This window comes from Onychomys torridus, chromosome 1 (assembly GCF_903995425.1).
Source record: "Onychomys torridus chromosome 1, mOncTor1.1, whole genome shotgun sequence".
Classification (NCBI taxonomy): domain Eukaryota; kingdom Metazoa; phylum Chordata; class Mammalia; order Rodentia; family Cricetidae; genus Onychomys; species Onychomys torridus.
The window spans coordinates 116,637,125-116,656,812 of NC_050443.1; the positions used below are offsets into that span (position 1 = coordinate 116,637,125).

The 19,688-nt window shown below is 44.0% G+C and overlaps 1 protein-coding gene across 1 annotated transcript in view; it reads left to right on the forward strand.

Annotated features, from left to right (window-relative positions):
* The window catches only part of Ppp2r2d (protein phosphatase 2 regulatory subunit Bdelta), a 36,365-nt gene extending 17,002 nt beyond the window's left edge, over positions 1 to 19,363 (forward strand). Inside the window, exons 3-9 of the mRNA XM_036197591.1 lie at positions 2,939 to 3,036; positions 4,873 to 5,038; positions 5,566 to 5,678; positions 8,079 to 8,256; positions 9,221 to 9,385; positions 11,512 to 11,773; positions 18,531 to 19,363. Of these exons, the coding sequence (XP_036053484.1) occupies positions 2,939 to 3,036; positions 4,873 to 5,038; positions 5,566 to 5,678; positions 8,079 to 8,256; positions 9,221 to 9,385; positions 11,512 to 11,773; positions 18,531 to 18,810 (1,262 nt within the window). The 3' untranslated portion in view covers positions 18,811 to 19,363. The remainder of the gene's footprint in view (positions 1 to 2,938; positions 3,037 to 4,872; positions 5,039 to 5,565; positions 5,679 to 8,078; positions 8,257 to 9,220; positions 9,386 to 11,511; positions 11,774 to 18,530) is intronic.
* Positions 19,364 to 19,688: the final 325 nt, after the last annotated feature.

Sequence of the window (19,688 nt, forward strand, 5' to 3'; positions counted from 1 at the left end):
CAGGCCAAGCTGAAATCCCTAAGACAGTCAGTTTTCTGCTTTTGGTGCCTTGATACACACTAGGGTGGTCAGATGACAGATTAGTATGGCCATCACATTGCAGTGTTAGGTGCGCCTACCTCTGTATAGGTTCCATTTGAGGAAGCTGCACCTTCTCCCCAGTCTGGACATACCAGACTTAGCTTTCCTGGTGATGACTTGAATATGCTCCTTTGCTCCTGTAGTTCTCATTTGCTTTGATAAATTTACAGGATGGCCACCCTTTCTACTTTTTATCAACCCAGCTTGTGTCTGGGCAGTACCAGGCAGATGGTGTAAGTTTTTTGGTTCTGTTTTTCGAGACAAGGTTTCTCAAAAATCACTGTTTTATATAGTAAGGGGTAACTTAGACAGGGCACAGTTTGATCTCATCATACAGCCCTTAGGAATTGCATCTATTCATTTGGGAGTTCTTCCCGTCATTTCAGCCTTTGTGAAGAAGGTGCTTACAGCTTTGTTCTCATCTGCCTGTCTATTGTTGTGACAAACACCATGACGAAATGAAACTTGAAGAAGAAAGGGGCTTATTTCCACCTCAAGGTTATAGTTTGTCGTTGAAAGAAACCAGGGCAGAGACCTTGGAAGGAAGCTGTTTGCTTGTTTACTCCCTCTGACTTGCTCAGCCAGCTTTCTTGTAGTCAGGGCCAACCGTGAGCTCTGTCCTTGAATATCAATTAGCAATTAAGAAAATGCTTCACCAGGCAGTGGCATACACCATTAATCCCAGCACTTGGGAGGCAGAGGCAGGCAGATCTCTGTGAACCTAAGGTCCTCCAGACTACAAAGAAAGACCCTGACAACCCCACCCCCACCCCCACTCGCCACTGCTGCCACCACCAAGAAAAAGGAAAAAGTGCTTCACAGACTGGCCACAGGCCAATCTGATTGAGGCAGTTCTAGTTGAACTCCCCTCTTGTCATGTGATTCTAGTTTTTTGTCAAGTTGACAGCTGATGCTGACCTAAAAAGCTGTATAGTATTTATCTCTGCAAACTCCTGCTTTAGTAGATAGTGTGGCAAGCACAGACATCCATCTGCAACATGACTGGCCTCAAGGCAACTGTATTGTAAATCAGCTGTCCTTGCTGCCACATGAACTGCAGAGTCCCCTCCACAGAATATGCCCAGACTGCCTCAGAGAGTGTCTGGGCCTTGTTCTCATTTAAGCAGCAGGTGACACAGCCAAAATAGCCTAGATCCTTTACTGGAAAATAGGACAGCTTTTTCCCCATTCACAGGCATGGAGCATATTTCTTCCCTAGCCCCCACAGGGACACACACCATTTATTTGCTAGAGGTTCTTCCCACACCTTGGAGCTGGGGAAGAGTTCATAGCTTTCCAATTTGCCAATCTTGAACAGGGTGGCCATGGTGCCTATGCTTACACAGCCCATGGCTGCAGTCGTAAGCTCCCAGAGTCAGGCCTCCCTCCTAGCCTTTGACATATCAGGGAATCTCCCACTTCTGGCATAGGAGGCAAAGCCAGAGTCCACCAGCAACTACAGTGAATGTGTACTGCCCAACCCTGGCCATTCTTTCAAGGGCAGAGGATGGAGTCTGCAGGGTTGAGTGTGATGTTAGGCTACCAGGCCAACAGTGCTACCCCTGGCAATGTTGATGTAGGCCTTGCAGTGAACTTAATGCCTTCAGGGACACCCACATAGACACTGGAGCTGCTGGGCCTTGGATCGTATTTCTTGACCTAATACTCTGTATTATAAGTTCAGACCTACTGTGGAATATTATTTTAAGATGTGTTACATTTGTGTATGCTGTGGAATATTTTAATGATGTAAAGATGTGTTGCATTTGTTTAATTCCGTGAAGCTGTGTTACTTTTCCTGTCTAAAACACCTAATTGGTCTAATAATGAGCTGAACTGCCAATAGTGAGGCAGGAGAAAGGATATGTGGGGCTGGCAGGCAGAGAGAATAAATAGGAGAAATCTGTGAAGAAAGGAGGGAGGAGTGAGAAGAGAAGGTGAAGAGGAGGCTGGGAGCCAGCCACACAGCCAGACATGGAATAAGAAGGAAAGAAAAGACATACAGAAATAGAAAAAGGTAAAACCCCAGAGGCATAAGGTAGATAAGATAATTTAAGAAAAGCTGACTAGAAACAAGCCAAGCTAAGGCCTGGCATTAAGTAAGAATAAGCCTCCATGTGTTTATTTTGAACTGGGTTGGCGGGCCCCCAAAGAGCCTAAAGAGTAAGGGGCGGGGGAAACAACTACAACCTACTCTCTCTAAACCTAAGGGCTTGCCACAAGCCCTGAAGAACTTTTTCAATGCTTATTTTGGTTGCTCTTTGAACCCATGATTTTTACTTCTGGTAAACTCATGCCTAACTAAACTCTTGGTGTATGTATGTCTTGAGAAATTTTGAGGATTCTCACTGCCTCACTATATAAGTGAACTACTGATAATGAATGGTCTTCATCCAGGCAGTGAAGTACAGGACACTGAAATGTACTGTCTGTAGTGTTTACAGAGGCTAGCAAAATAATAGAAATGTTTTAAAGCCGGGCATTGGTGGCGCACACCTTTAATCCCAGCACTCGGGAGGCAGAGCCAGGCAGATCTCTGTGAGTTCCAGGACAGCCTCCAAAGCTACACAGATAAATAAATAAGTAAATATTTTTTAAAGTAATAATTTCCTAAATTCTTACCTTACTTTGCAAATAAAAGCAGCCCAATTTAGATAAGTTGGTGTGTGCCAGAGACACCAGGTACTGAATCAGTGAAATCAGACTCTAAGAATTCACGTGTTCTGGTGGTCTCTATCTTAGATCCAAAACGCAGCCAACAAGTGGAATTTTTGCCGTGGAATGTTTGTTTTATTTGGGGAGAGAGTTTGTATGTGTTCGTTTTTGATCCTCACAAAAATCTCTCTTCTGTTGACAGCCGACATCATCTCCACCGTTGAGTTTAACTACTCTGGAGACCTTCTTGCAACGGGAGACAAAGGTGGCAGAGTTGTTATTTTCCAACGGGAACAAGAGGTCAGTGCTTTACCATCCACAAATCAAAGGCATCACTACACTCTGCACATACTGCTTACCAGAAAGGAAGCATAGTTTTCAGTATCCGGCTTTCCTTGACACTCAGTCCTGTTGCAATAACTGTGTAGAACTTTTTTTTTTTTTCCCCCCAAACACTACCCTGGTAGATGAAGAAGAAATCTACTACTCACTGTGAGTACTCCTAAGCTGGCGATGCCTTCATCCTATTGCAACAGGTACTTAGAAAATATTTTTGTTAAAAAAGCATGCCTGTCTTACATGGGTCCATAAGACAGCTGGAAAGAGTATGAAAGTGTGGTATCTCTGGATCACTTGTATTTGACTGCTTTGCTTTGGGTTACCTGCTTCCCTGTGTCATAAGCACATTAAAGCACAACGATAAGTCATTGTCTTTTTTCTTCTCAAGACGGGGTTTCTCTGTGTGGTTTTGGTGGCTTTGTAGACCAGGCTGGCCTCGAACTCACAGAGATCCACCTGGCTCTGCCTCCCAAGTGCTGGGATTAAAGGCGTGCACCACCACCGCCCAAGTCATTGTCTTTTATTCTTGGGTTCCGGGAACAGCTGAGTTAACAGGGCTACACCACAGACATGAACAATTATCCACAGGACAAGGCTGCACGCACCATGGAGCAGAAGGCAACATCTCCTGAGAGCCAGTACAAGCAGTAGGAACCAGAATGGAAACAACTAGATAAAAAACACTCTGAACAAGACTCCCAGGCTACACATACCTCTTGTGCTTTGATTTGTTTTTTTCTCTATTTAAAACTCATATCAGTGCCCTAAAATGAGCCTTTAGCCATTAGGTCTTTCTGCCTCCCCTGATGTGGCCACATTAAATCTGTGTTTGTCTCGCCTTCTTTTTGTACTGGCATGCTGGCACTAGAGGCCAGGATTAGCTGGCGGGGACTGCCATAGGTAGGACGTGGCTGTTGTCCTCGTATTTAATTGTTGCTGCCTTTTAAGTGGAAGGTCCAAATCAGCAACTGCAACTCCCGCTGCTACAGCAATGAGGCTGCAAGAGCCTCAGCCTGAGGGAATTCTGTTCCTTCATGCTACCAAGAGAACTTAACTAAATCTCTGTACCTCTAAAGAACTCAAGATTCGCCAGCCTGGGCTACAGAGTGAGTTCCAGGACATACTCCAAAGCTACACAGAGAAGAAACCCTGTCTCAAAAAGCCAAAAAAAAAAACAAAACAAAAAAAACCTCAAGATTGAGAGGTTGAGGTGGAATTCTTCTCAGAGAGGCTGAATAGCAAGTGGCTCATCTCCTCTCAAGTCCTCCTTACCCCCACTTAAAAGCCCTTCTCCACCTGGCTCCTCCCTACTACTTCCTGTCAGCTAGTTGCTGACACAGCCTCCTGACTCAAGGTGAATTTTATTTAATTAAACAAATGTAATGTAACACATTTTTGCATCATTAAACAAAAGTTCCAGACCATAAACAAAAGTAACACACTTTAAAATAATATTCCACAATACTTGGGCCCTGAAACTTTGGCTACATTGTAAACTTAAAGGACTTAGGGCCAATTTAACAATTACAAAGAAAGAGAAAGGTGGAGGAGGGGAGCACATCTACAAACAAACTTAATCATGTCCCCAGAAAGAGAATACCTAGATGTGCAGTGAAAGGCCTGCACTGCTCTGTGTTTTCTTCCAAGTGCATTAATGTAAGCTTCATCAGAGGTTTTGAACCAAGACCTTTATTAACTTCAAAATATGTGTGATCACTTAATGCTCATGTTGATAGTAGTAAAAATGTATCTGCATTGTGCTTTGTTCATTAAAGAAACTGTCATGTTTCCTTGCAGAATAAAGGCCGCGCTCACTCTAGGGGAGAGTACAATGTTTACAGTACCTTTCAGAGTCATGAGCCAGAGTTTGACTATTTGAAAAGTCTAGAAATTGAAGAAAAAATTAATAAAATCAGGTGGTTACCGCAACAGAATGCTGCTCATTTTCTACTCTCTACAAATGGTGAGGATTGTAAAAGGCTATTTGATTTAATTTATTTTTAATTTTAGTGTGGATGGATCCTTATTTCAGATAATTCTAGAGGTTGTCTCTGCTTTTAAACTTTGGAGAGAGTGAATTGTCAGCTAAGGTAAAAAAATAGCTAGGAAATTCAAACTCTGCAAAAAGAAATATTTGTATATTTGTCTACATCTTAGTTTTTGTATATGTATGATGTATGTGCACATATGTGGTGAATGCTTATGTACACATGCTTCTGGAGGCCATTGGATGTCCTGCACTATCACTCTGCCATCATCCCTTTGAATAACCCCAAACAGTGCTGGGGTTATAGGGACATGGCTAGGGATTTGAACCTGGAGTCTCATGCTTGCTAAGGAACCGCTCTTAACCAGTGAGCCACCTCCCCAGTCTGCCAAGCTTAGACACCAGTTTAGGCAGGTCAAAATGTCCTAGAACAGCCAAATAATAGTGATATATGTTATTGGTGGTTTTTCTTTTAATATGAAGAATAAGGTTTTTATTTTCAGATAAAACTATTAAATTATGGAAAATAAGTGAACGGGATAAAAGAGCAGAAGGTTATAACTTGAAAGATGAAGATGGACGACTTCGAGACCCATTTAGAATTACGGCACTACGGGTATATGCTGCATTTTCTTTAACCTTTCCAGCACTTTTCAGATTTTAATCCAAAACAGTTAGATCAGCTGTTGACCACTGTTTCATGAGGTATAACGGGCACTACCAGTAGTGGCCCTCCTTGCTGTGTACTTGTTGAAAATGGCATTCATCAGTGTCACCAAGGTCACAATCTTCAGAAATACAGTGGTGCTGAGGGAAAAGCTCATGTTTGGTTTCCTGGCAGAGCTTCTAGTAAGAAGGACTCAGGCCAGCTGAGCTTCTGTGGTAGAAACCAGAGTACTTGCTAGTGGAGTAATAGTGTAGGTAGGATGACCAATGAACCAGCAAGACATTACCAGTGGAGCTGGTAAAATTTCCTCTGAGCTAACTGTGGGACTAGTAGGGGTTTTTTTGTTGTTGTTGTGTTTTTTTGTTTTTTGTTTTTTTAATTTTAACTCTTCCCCTATTGGACCTGATCATTGGTACTTTTAATGGTGGGCTCAGTGCAAACAGTGGCACCTGGGAAGGAGCAGAGCATAGCTATGTTTTGGAAATAGGTGGATTGCAGGTGCTTCAGGGAGGTTTAAGACTTTGTTGGTTGAAAGTAGCTGTCTCCAGTGCTGCTGATATGTGGCAGCCTTTTTTTCCTAATAGGATGCCTCAGGCTCAGCAGCTGGAGTCTATGTAGTCTCTGATGTCCCACATGCTTGAGAAAGCTAGAGAGTGAGGGCTGTCCCTGCACAAAGATGGTGGGCAGAGCTGGGCTGATTATCCAAGGACAGTCTTCTTCTTGTAACAGTTAGCCTGACAACAGGTGAAGAAAAGAGATACTGTTTGTTCGGGTCTAATCCTAGGAACTCAGATGCCTTCTTCTATACCATTGGTCATTTTGGAATATTGTGCTGTGTTTGCCTGTCTGACTTAGTGTGGATACATTTTGTTTTAAATATCCCATGGTATAGGGGCTGCTGCCAAGTTCTCTGAAACCTCCTGTTCTGGCCTTACCTCCCTTGCCACCAGATCCACCCCACTTGTACACACAGCCCTTCACAAACACTGAGATCCTCTCATTCAAACCTCTGCATATCCTATAAGCTCATGTGCTTATTGGGAAAACTCAGGTCCTACCAGGTCCAGTATGATTTTATTCCAGGCCTCTTTGACAGTTAACCTGAATAAAACCTATCTGATTGGTGGCCAAAGCGAACCATATGAGAGAGGTGATATTGCATTGGCACAGTGTGAGGACAGAATCATTGTCCAGCAATTCTGTGATATTCTTAGGTCTGTATTGGAGTTTCTGCTTCTCAGAGCTCAAAGTAAACCATCTGGCCTGAGCAAGAGCTGGAGACATTAGTCTTTTAAGTATTTTTTCCCCTGTTATTTTAGTTCTGTGAAAAGGACTGTAGCTAAAAGAGCCCTTTCAATGAGGATTGCAGTTGCTGCTGCTGCTTTGGTTAGCTGGAAACAGTAGAGGATCATGGCAGTGTGTCTTAGCCCTGCACATTGTAGAACTGTCGTTTCTATTCTAGGGAACCCCAGGGTATAGCCAACACCGACCTAGGGTAAAATGAGAACAGCATCACTACACATTTGCCCAGGCAGGCTCACTTTTTATAGATTGGGACAGGGAAGACTAAATTGACTGGTTCTTCTAAGCCTTCAAGTTTCTTTGTGTCTAGTTACAGCAATAAAAATGACTCTAGCATCTGACCTTTACCGGAACTTTCCCTGGATGATAGAGAAATGGGAGCCTTTTTCTCTTCTCTCAGGTGGTGCTGCTCCTTTAGACTAACTCCTATGTCCATGTTGGGCACAAGTGCTCTGGCCAGGCCATCTTTCTCCCTGTCCCTCCCTTTGCACCTAGCAGCCTATGCCCCAGAAGCCTCTGGGACCATGGCACTGAGACCTTTACATGAAGGATTCAGACTGTAGCTAGCTCTACATTAGGAGATAGAGCCTTCTCAGCCCAGAGGACCTCTTGCATGCTGTGTATTGATTCCTACATATGCATACACCCCACCTCTATGGCCCATGAGTTGACATTATGAAGCAGACCACCAGTGCTATGAGAGCAGAGATTTGTGCACTCAGCTATAAAGACAAAGTGTTGCTGTCTCATGACTCAGCTCTGGTCACCAGAGAACTGCCAAGAGAATGGTGCCTTGGTGACCTGGAAAACATTGATTAAGGCAGTTTACCTTCCTTTTTCCAACAAGGCCATATTGCCTCTATAATGGGAACTAGGAGGAATAGCTATGAACAGATAGCTTTCCACTCTATACTCTGTAGCAGCTCTCCTGGTTTGAGGTGTTGCACAGCTATAGGAAACCTCTGTTTATCCCATTTCTTGTCTAAATACCACATGCTATGCTGTTGTGACCTTTGTTTTGAATTCCTTTCTCCATTCCATTTTTAGGTTCCAATATTGAAGCCAATGGACCTTATGGTAGAAGCAAGTCCACGACGAATCTTTGCAAATGCTCATACATATCACATTAATTCCATTTCAGTAAATAGTGATCATGAAACATATCTCTCTGCAGATGATCTGAGAATTAACCTATGGCATTTAGAAATCACAGATAGAAGCTTCAGTATCCTTTACCAGGTACTGCCTCTTCTTGTTTCCATGGTTATTATGCAGTTACTTCTCCTGGGCAGCTATATCCTGGTCCTTCAGACACTGACCTTTTGAATACAGTATGTTCTAGAGTAGGTCTTTGTGACTGACTATGCCTAAAGATACATATCTCTGCCTGAACGTTCATGTGAGAAACTTTCAGTCTCCTTGGATCAGCCTCTGCCTTGCCTCTGCTACTGCCATATGCCTCCACCCCTTGCACTCAAGTGAACCATTCATGTCCTGCAGAGCTCTAAGCACTGTAGTTCTTGTCACCATAGAGGTCACAGTACTTATTCTTGTCCCAGGCTGCCTTGCTGTCTCATCACACACAGTTTCTGTGAGGTCTCAGAGCCTTGACTCCCAGCTGCTTCTCCCAGATGCTTTACCCTGTAACTCTATCAGCTTTCCATCTCCTTAACTTAAGGATGTTATCAGACTCTAGGTCCCCTCTCTTCAGCAGCATGACACTGACTGGGCAGCTTGAGGCTCATACTGTCTCTAGTCCCTCTGGGTTCCTGTCTCTTAATTGTGGCAGGCAGTGATACAATATAGACTCATACATTGCATTTTTTTGTTGTTGTTGTTAATTTCCATTGCTGATCTCCATGATTGACTTCTGCAGGGTTTGTATTGCACTGGCAACCCTAAGCTAGCTAGCTCTTAAAGTCAAATAATTAGGAAAGCAAAATCATTTGTAATTTGATAATGTTTTATATTAGTTATAGATAGAAATATGTGTAGATGGCACTGCTTGCCTTTGTAGCACACTGAAAGTGTGCTCTGTCATAGTAAGGCACTGTCCTGCATCCACCTAAAGGCCCTTGCTATGGGCTCCTCTGTGGCAGTCTCCTGAAGCTCTTCCCTTAAGCCTTACTGCACAGTTGTCTGTCAAATTTCCCTTGGATGGCCAAATATGCCTTAACATCGCTCTCCAGACATTGTGGACATCAAGCCAGCTAACATGGAGGAGCTGACAGAAGTCATCACTGCCGCTGAGTTCCACCCACACCAGTGCAACGTGTTCGTCTACAGCAGTAGCAAGGGGACCATCAGGCTGTGTGACATGCGCTCCTCTGCCCTGTGTGACAGGCATGCCAAGTGTAAGTCTCCTAGGAATACCCTTGTTTTCCAGAAACTGGCTTTTTGCACTGGTAGACATCTTCCATGTCCTCTGCAGACCTGGAGCATGCTCATAAAGAGGTGCTCCAGCAGCTTTCCTCTGCTCTGACTCAGCTTGGCATCTTTCCTGAGCTCCCCCTGACCTGGGTCCATCCAGGGGAGTGCCATCATCATGGCCTATTTTGTGTGGCAGGACCTGGGCTATAGCCATCAAGAGTGCATTCCTCCTGTGTTATCTGTAGCGGTAAAGAACTGACCCAGGAGATACAATACTGTATGCCTGAGGGCCAGGAAGAGACTTCATCTTAACAAGAAGGTGGGGATGGAGGGTTAGAGAGATGGCTCACTTGTTAAGGTATGTACTGCTCTTAGAGAGGACTTGAGTTTGGTTTCCATTTCAAGTGGCTTACAACTGCCTGTACTGCAGCTTTACCACAAAAACAAGCCATGCCCTTCATTCTGGTGCTCTAGTGGCAGAGGCAGGCAAATTTCCAGGCAAACTGTCTATATAGTAAGTTCAGCCAGGGCTACATAGTAAGACCCTGTCCTAACAACAACAAAAACTCCAGTTCCAAGGGGATTCCCCCAACACATAACACATGCACAACTAAAAATCAAAAAACAAACCTTTAGGACTAGTGAGGTGGCCCAGCAAGAAAAGTATGCCAAGTATGATGGCCTGGGTGTGTTCCCCAGGACTTACATGGTAGAAGAAGAGAACGGACTCCTGAAACTTGTCCTCTGACTTCCACATGCAAGCCCCCTCCCTAAACGAAATAAATAAATGGTTTTTGTTGTTTTGGTTTTTGGTTTTTCAAGACAGGGTTTCTGTGTAGCTTTGGAGCCTGTCCTGGACTAGCTTTGTAGACCAGGCTGGCCTCAAACTCACAGAGATCCACCTGCCTTTGCCTCCCGAGTGCTGGGATTACAGGCATGCACCACCACCGCCCAGCCAAATGTATTTTTTTAAGTCCCAAATTTAAAGCATACCATGGTCTGTGTTCTCATACAGCATCTCAGAAAGCCCATGTGTAACTGTCAAGTAGAGCTTCCCACTCATACTGGGGCACTTGTGCAAACAGGGAAGCAACTCTTGCTCAGCTACTCTGGAGTGTGGCTCTGTGAAATGTGTGCAGCACCAGGGGTGCTTGACACAGTGTATCCTTTGGGAAATGCTTCTCCTGAGGCCGAAGTGCGTCGTCATCGAATGCTGTTCCTGTTACAGTTCTGCAGTGAAGTGCTGCCAGTATGTGTAGCTTGGGTCTTCAGACGATGTTCCCTCAGTGAACAACTTCAGGTCCCAAGAAGAGCTGACTAGATTGAGTAAATGCTTAGTGTTGGCACTAGCTGCCTTCCAGTCTGTGTGTCCCACACAGAGCCAGCAAACATCATAAACTCCTCCACAGAGAAGAATGAAGGAAACTCTGGAGAAGCTTCAAGTAAAGGAAATGTATCTCCCAACCTGAAGCATGATACGGCATGGGCATGGCTGTGTGATGGAGATCCAGTAGCTTGGGTAGAAGACCTCCCTCTGCTTTGGATACCAGGTGCAGGGAATTGTTGAGCTGCTGCAGACAAAGCTAGTTCTACGGAGGAAGCAATGATACTCTTCAGTCAGATCATGGTGGAACAAGCCACTCACTACAGTAGACAAACTCCTTTGCTATCTAGTCTTGTCCAGTAGTCCCACTCCCCTTGTGTAGCTAGCCACTATGTTGGCTTAAGTTAAGAGACAATCAGTCCTGCAAGCTCCGTGCCATCCATTATGGCTCTTTCAAGGGGCCCAGAGTACTATGTTTGTGTGCTACATATATTCCTGTAGTGTGGACAAATAGGCAGCACATCATGTCCCCAGCCCAGTGCCTTGAGGGTTCAAACAATTGCATACTGAGGTACTGGGTCCCCACAGGACTATGGTCCAGGGTCTGCAGGAATTTGAAGGCTGTACCTTGTTGTGGGCACTGATGGTAGATGACAGACAATCAGAAAGCTAAGGGAGTGAGGATGACACGGAGTCCTCCAGGATCTCTGAGAAGCCCTTGCTGACTTTAGGATGGTAGTTTTCTGATGTATCACAGTAGCTGAAAGTGCTCACTTTGTTTTTCAGTTTTTGAAGAGCCAGAAGACCCCAGCAGTAGATCCTTTTTCTCAGAAATTATCTCGTCTATATCTGACGTCAAGTTCAGCCACAGTGGTCGGTACATGATGACCAGAGACTATCTGTCGGTGAAGGTATGGGACCTCAACATGGAGGGCAGGCCTGTGGAGACCCACCAGGTGCATGAGTACCTCCGAAGCAAGCTCTGCTCCTTGTATGAGAATGACTGCATCTTTGACAAGTTCGAGTGCTGCTGGAATGGTTCAGACAGGTGAGGCTGCCAGTGTCTCAGTCAGTTGCAGGATGCTGATGGGTTTGTGTTCTCCTTTTATGTGTTCTGTGATCTATCTCAGGAAAAACCAGTTGTTTGAGCAGACCTTTCCTCACCAACAGTGCACCATGGTTCATGATAGAGTACTCAGTGAATGATTACACACATAAGTGGAAGGAAGGGAGGGAGGGAGGAAGGAAGGAAAGAAGGAAGCAGAAGTCATCAAGGCTACCATGCAGTTTGCCTCTATTTAGAAGGGTTTAAGAAACAAGCTACTACTGGGGCTGGAGAGTTTTTTTTTTTTTTTTTTTTTTTTTAATTTTTTCGAGACAGGGTTTCTCTGTACCTTTGGAGCCTGTCCTCAAACTCACAGAGATCCACCTGCCTCTGCCTCCCGAGTGCTGGGATTACAGGCGTGCACCACCACCGCCCGGCAATAAATAAATCTTTTTTTAAAAGAAGGCTACAGCCCTCCTATTTACTTCTGGGGCATAGGACATGCTGCCTCAGTGCAGTCCTAGGCTGCATCATTTATCTCATACACATCTGTATAAATCAAACTGTTTTTAGTGCTGCTGAGAGGTCTTTGAAATCATCCCAAAAGAAGTCAGTCTCAGATGATGTAATCAGATTCTCTTAGATCATCAGTTTATAGAATTTCTGTTGAGAATTTAAGTGACTAGACACTGAAATACCCTTCAACATAAATGGCTGGGATGTAGTAGCACACAATCTGAATCACAGCATTTGAGTGCTAAGGCTGAAACACTACCAGTTCAAGGCTAGCTTGGGCTATATAGCAAGACCCTGTCTCAAAATGATCTCTAGTTAACTGTTGCGCTTGCTGACCTTGACCTTGATATCCTCCCTATGCTAATTCCCTGTGAGATTCCACCCTCCTGAATGCTTAAGGGAAGTTCTGTATATCCTACATATTGGGCATTAACAGCTTTGATGCAAGATTGTAAAACATCGGAAGCGAACTTCTGCCCTCCGGGGTTCTCCCGTTGTGCTGTAAACCTGTATTTAAGACCTCCTCCCTCCTTCAATAAACAGCATTCAAGAAAAAGATCTCTAAATACCTAAAAACATTAGCTCCGGTACAAGTACTTCATTAAGTAATAGTTGTGCTCACACACTAGAATTGCTGCCTGTCATGCCAGTTTAGACGTTCAGAGGCCAAGCACTGCAGTCATCAGGAAGAGAAAGCAGCATGAGCTTCATGCTGGCATGGCTCCCAAAGTGACTTGTGGGCCTGCTGTAAACTTTGATGCACTTAGTCTGGCATTGCAGCCAACTTCTGAGCTGGAGGATAAGTGGGTTACTGTTTTTACAGTGTGCAGACTCTTATTTAGTACCCTCTTCCTCGAGGTTCCCAGGTAGAAAGCATTCATGAAATTTTAAAACTCTATGGAAAACATGCAAGGCTGCTTCACAGTGTGTGTTGTGTTACCCCACCCCAGCTCTCAGGACTCTTCCAGTATGAAATCAGTTAAGCTCACAGGGAAAATGTATCAAGTGTATTCAGAAAAATGCTGTCACGGGCAACAGAAACAATAGAGTTTCTAGGGATCTCTTTTTACTGTTTGTTTTTACTTTGGTTGACAGGGTCTGATATATCCCAGGCTTGTTCAAACTCAAGATTTAGTTGAGGATAGCTTTGAACTCCTGATCCTCCTGTGCTAGGATTCACCTCCCATGTGCTAGGATTATAGATGTGTTACCTCGCCCAATTTATGTGGTACTGGGAATCCAGCCCAGGGTTTCATGCATTCTAGGCAAACACTCTGCCAACAAAATTATATCACTATGTCCTCGGCCCTGTTTTGTTTTTGACACAGGTTCTTGTAGCTTGGAAGGCCTTGAACTCACAATCCTTTTACCTCAGCCTCCTGAGTTATGGAATTAGAGGTATATACTACCACACTTGGCATAATGCCTAAGAATTCAAATGTAGTAAGTATAAGTAACGGACTATAAAATAAGAATATCTGAAATAGTTGCAGATTAAAGGCAGAACCAAAAAGGTGAACAAAGAACCAAAAGACTATTAAAATGTTCTAGGAGATTCTAGCACAAACAACTTCTAGAAATAAAGATACACCAGAGCCCAGTCTAACTAAAGATTGATCGACTACAAGGAAGATCAGAAGTTACCCATAATACAACTCCAGAGCCCAAAGAGCTGGGAAACATGACAGTTAAGAAATATGGAATCATGGTGGCATGTCCTTGTAACTGGGAAGCTGAGTCCTGGGCTACATATTAAGACCCTGTCCTTAAAATGACAACAATGTACTGAGGCTGTAGAAATAGCTAGGTGGTTAAGAGCACTAACTGCTCTTCCAGAGGACATCAGTTTAATTCCCAGCCAGCTCACAACTGTCTGCAACTCTACTTCCAGGAGATAAAAGACCACCTTCTGGCCTTCTTGGGCCATAGGCACACATATGGTACATATACATACATGCAAGCAAAACACCCCAACACATAAAATAATTTTTAAAATGTTAAAAAGAAAACTATAAAGTTCAAAGACGATAAGATATGCCATACAGCCAACTGGAGAGGAGTCTCCAAAACTCTAGGACTGTTGAAGGGGGTAGTATTAGACTGATAATGAATCTCCCTCTCTATGGTTAGTACATCCTAATTTTAAAATAGTAATGTCCAGAGGTTTTCAGCAGCTCATCCAGGAAGCAAAGAACTCTGCAGCAAAATAAGTGCACAGGTAACCTGTCCACACCATAATGAAATTACAGGACACCAGTAATGTTAAAAGTGGTCTGTGAAAGAACACACATAATACAGAGTGGATGTTGAGGCTGAAAACATCCTTCTTCACAGAAGCTACCTAACTCTGTTCTGTGTGACATCAGAATCCAAGAGCCTGGTGATTTCATAAAGAAAAGGTTTGTTTAGCCTCTGGTTTGTTTGGCCCACAGTTTTAGAGACTGAAAGTCCTAGATGAGGTAGTTTGATCTGTTCAACCTCTAATGAGCATCACATGACAGGTGTCAGAAAAAGATCTCTTTTTCGGAAGCAAGAAAACCAACAAAGCCAGACTCACTTTCTGTTCCTATAGAACTAACTGATTTCAGGGGTTAGAAAACCATTGTACACTTAGTGAAAGTTCTGAAGTAAGAGCTGAAGAAAATCACCACAGGATGTCCTTCAGCAGGACAGAGATCTAGGTGAGCATCATGGATGCCAGTTGTAAGTAAAGCTGATGCCTTGTGACCCTATGGATGAAATGGTATTAACTTGTCCTGGGCAGGCAAAACCCAGAGTCCTCCCCACACCGTAGTAAACAGGGCCTGAGTGTTTAAAGACTGGGAGAAAAGTCAAGAGAGCACATTTGCAGAGAATGGAATGGAAGAGCTTCTGAAACAAGGCCTCAGAAGCCCAGGTCTGGAGGGAAAACATTACCAAATTTAACTGCATTAAAAATAACAACCACAGGGCTGGAGAGATAGCTCAGTGGTTAAGAGCATTCACAGCTCTAGCAGAAGACTAGTTCAGTTCCCAGCACCCACTTGGCAGCTTAAAATCATTTGAAACTCAAGTATTTGGGAATCCAATTCCTTCCCTACAGGTATCTATCTGCGTGTGTATAATACACACACACACACGCACACACACACACACACACAGGTATCTATCTGCATGTGTATAATACACACACACACACACAAACACAAACACACACACACACACACACACACACCAAATAATAAAATACTTTAAAAATAAGAGCTACCTCTTCAGCCCCAGCATCAAGGAGGCAGAGGCAGGAAGTTTTTTGAGAGTTCAAGAATAGCCTGGGCTACACAAACCCTGTCTCAACCAAAAAAGAAAGAAAGAAAAAATTCCTTGTCATGGTGATAGCTCAGTTAGTAAAGTGTTTGCCATGCAAGCATGAACCTGAGTTTGGATCCCCAGCACCCACCTAAAAGCTAACTATGGCAGTGGACAGCTATATTCCCAGCACTGAGAACATATCTAAAGTTCATTGGCTTCCCAGATGGTCCAGCAAATCAGTGAGCTCTAGATTCAGTGACCCTCTCTGAAGATAGTAAGATGGCGGGGCTGGAGAAATAACACAGCAATTAAAAACACTATGGTTTTTTCCCCAGAGGACCCAGGTTCATGGTAGCTCACTGTAACTTCAATTCTAGGGAGGTCTGAAATGAAACCCTCCTCTGGTCTCTAGGAGCACTAGGCACACAATTGTGGTATAGATGTACTCACATGCAAAACAGGCACCCACAGGAAATAATTTTTATTTTTAATGAAGTGACTGAGAAAGAGACATGAGATCAACCAAAGACCTCCAGGTTCATGCGCATGCATATGTACCAACACACAAGTGTACATATACATATAAAAATAGTAACCATGGAGATAAATGTCCAAAATATATGAAGAATTAGAAGAACAAAGACCACAAGTGGGAATGATGGCCAATGGTATTGCCCTGCCTCCTGTAGTACTCAGGTAACAGCAGTGTGCTGGAAGAATTTTGCATATAAAGACACGAAAATGTTATTAACCAGCCACTGGAGAACACACAGCTAAATTATCTATGTGTATAATAATAAAAGGCACTGAGCATCAGTGAACAGACTGGCCTGGATCACAGAATTAGGAACAGGACTGAGGGTATGGCTAAGTGGTAAAGCATCAGCTGAATGTGGAGAGATCCTGAAATTGGAATCCCAGCAACAAAAAGATTTATAACTATTCAAAATACATCTGCATGGAAGTTACATCCATTTGCTTTGAAGAGAAATTGCCTTTCTGGGAACAGTGGAAGGTAACGTTCTAGAGAGTAGAATTTAACTATCTCAGAGATGACACATCCCCAAGACTATGCAAAGTTCTAGTAATGTTTGTTCAGTCCATTCAGTCCTGGGGTCTCTCCTCCATCTGCTTGCCCAGAAGCTTCTCCATGGGTCCCAATGAAATGGTACAGTCGCTGTCGGTGCCTGGTACCCTGCTGCTATGAAACACTGTCTTGCTCTGCTCCATCTGTTTTGTTCTGGCCCCTGGGCAGGGGCAGACCTGACACTTGGTGTGCTACCATGATTCTCTTGCTGCACTCAGGTGCTGGGAAGGTCAGGAGATGCCTGCCTTAGTGCAGGCACTGTCTGTCCTAATAAAGGATACCTGCTGCTTATTGTTGCACACCCATGCTCGTGATAAGATACTTCTTCTTGTTGGGTGGTGGTGGTGGCTCACGCCTTTAAGGCAGGAGTTTGTCTGTGAGTTTGAGGCCAGCCTGGTCTACAGAGCAAGTTCCAGAACAGGCTTCAAAGCTACACAAAGAAATCCTGGAGTAGGAGAGCTTGAGGTTTTCCAAGGAGAGGACAAACCTGGTAGGTTGGTCTTCACTTGCCAGGGAAGTCAGAAGGCAGTGTGCTTTTTTTTTTTTTTTTTTAGTAGTATTATGTACTGTGTAGCCCAAGCTTGCCTCTCCTCACTGTATATAAGTAGGCATGTTGGCACACAGCTGTATTCCTTGCACTTACAGGAAAATCAGGAGTTTGTGGTCATCCTCTGCTACATAGCAAGTTTGAGGCCAGCATGAGCTACATGAAATCTTATCTCTATAACAAAATAGGAAAAATCCTCCCTGTATGAAAGCTGCTTGTAATCCCAACAGTGGAACATAATTCCCGCTGGGACAACAGACACATAATTTCAAGGGCAATCTGGGTAGCTAAACTAGTTAGAATCAGGGTGGTCCAATTCAGTGAGAAACCCTATCTCAGTAAGTAACTTGAAGAACAAGTAAGGAAGAAACTTGTCAGCCTTGGCCTGCATGCACATATACAATTAAACGACTTGCAAACCAAATACACATTCCAAAATTTAAAAAATTACTCTTCCAAGTCATGGATCAGATTGCTGCTCTGACTCCTGACTCCGCTGTCGAGTGGTGGGTAGGATTACAGATGTGAACCATCCACTGTACCAGGCTTTGAAAGAAAGTTAGAAATGAAATTAGTCACATTGTTTGATAAATGAGTTAACCTCCGTTGGGAAATATGACTGGCATATGACCAGCTTTGACTTAAATTGTTGATGAGACACTAAGGCTCATGGTAAACTATCAGTTCTTGACTAAGACAGATGGGGGTTTTTTGTTGTCATCTTTTTGTTGTTTTTGTTGTTGTTGGGGGGGTAAATTTTTTTTGAGACAAGAGTCTATTACATAAACCTTGGTGTCCTGGTCCTCTCTATATAGACCAGGCTTGACCTCAAACTGACAGAGATGCCTGCCTTTGCCTCCCAAGTGCTGAGACTAAAAGTAACTTGGACAGAGTTAGTTTTCTTCCTCCTTCTCCTCCTCCTCCTCCTCTCTTTCCTTCCCCTACCCTGCTCTCCCTACATTCTACTTCACCCCCCTGCCTCTCCTCTCCCCTCCCTTTCTGTTCATTAGTTTACTTAGGAGGGATGGAGGGGTTCCCAGCCCTCCTGTCTCACAGCTCACTACCTCCTGTAAGACCTTGGGGTGGGGGTGGGGAGCTCTGACACTTTCTTCTGACCTTCATAAGCATGTGTTTAAAATGATGGGCCCATGACTTTTCACTTGGCCATGAAAATATGTGAAGTTCACTGGAGAGTCTGCACTGCGTTTCTTTCCTCAGTGTAGAAGTTGGGGCTCGTGGAGCGTCCAGGTTTCGTGCCATTGCCCTGGGTGCTTCTTGCGCTACCGGGTGCCTCAGTGTTCCCTCTTTTCTCTCCTGAACAGTGCCATTATGACGGGGTCCTACAACAACTTCTTCAGAATGTTTGATAGAAACACTCGGAGGGATGTTACACTGGAGGCCTCAAGAGAGAACAGCAAACCCCGAGCCAGCCTGAAGCCCCGGAAAGTATGTACAGGGGGGAAGAGAAAGAAAGACGAGATTAGCGTGGACAGTTTGGACTTCAATAAGAAGATCCTTCACACAGCCTGGCACCCCATGGAGAGCATTATTGCTGTAGCTGCCACCAATAACTTGTATATATTCCAGGACAAAATTAATTAAGGAAACTGACTGGAGGACCAAGTGTTGTCTTGCACAGTTAAGCCGGTCATTTTCTATCAAAGAAAAGGCATTGTCCTCTCCATTGAGAATAGTGACACACCTCCACTTCCCTCATAGACACAGGAGAAGAAGGGTCTCAGCTGGAGTCTCGGGAGAAATGAGTGCTGCTGCTGAAGGGAAAATCTACTCGAAGCTGAATTGGTGAACTTTGTTCAATAAAGGCCGTTACTCAAATGTATTTATTTAATTCTGAGCCTTCCTTTCCAATTTATAGACCAAAAAACTAACGTCTGAAAGGAAAAAAATCTCATCACATCTCTCTCCAGCTCTTCCCTCTGTCTCTGCCATCCATCCCTGGGCCTTAACCTGGACATGGTGTGGCCACCACCCACGTTTCTCTCTGGCCCTGGAGCCCCAGTGGACTGCATCACCACTGGTGCGTGGATACGCCCGAGCAGGCTCAGGCAGCTTTACTTACCCACTGTACCCGCCATCACATCTCTGTGGAGCTACTTAATAAACACAACACACTGTGAAGTGTTTTTAAACCCAAGCACCATTGCAGTCTTTTTATTTGTTTCAGTTGCACATACTGAAATTATTCAGAATATTGCACTTTGGAACGAATTGAGAACTTCTTGCCTTTGGCAGAATGGTTGAGTCTGTACAGAACTGCAGCAGATTCTAAATGTAACTAACTAGCCTAAATTGCCACTTGGTTTCTCATCTTGGGAAGCCATAATTGGGTCCACCTCTGAAAAAGAAAATTACATGAAAGAGCAACAGAATTGCTCTTACCAGATTAACACCTGGTTTAAAGTAGATCCTAGAGGAGTAGCAGTAGACTACATTTAGTGTGTATGTATGTACACTTAGTG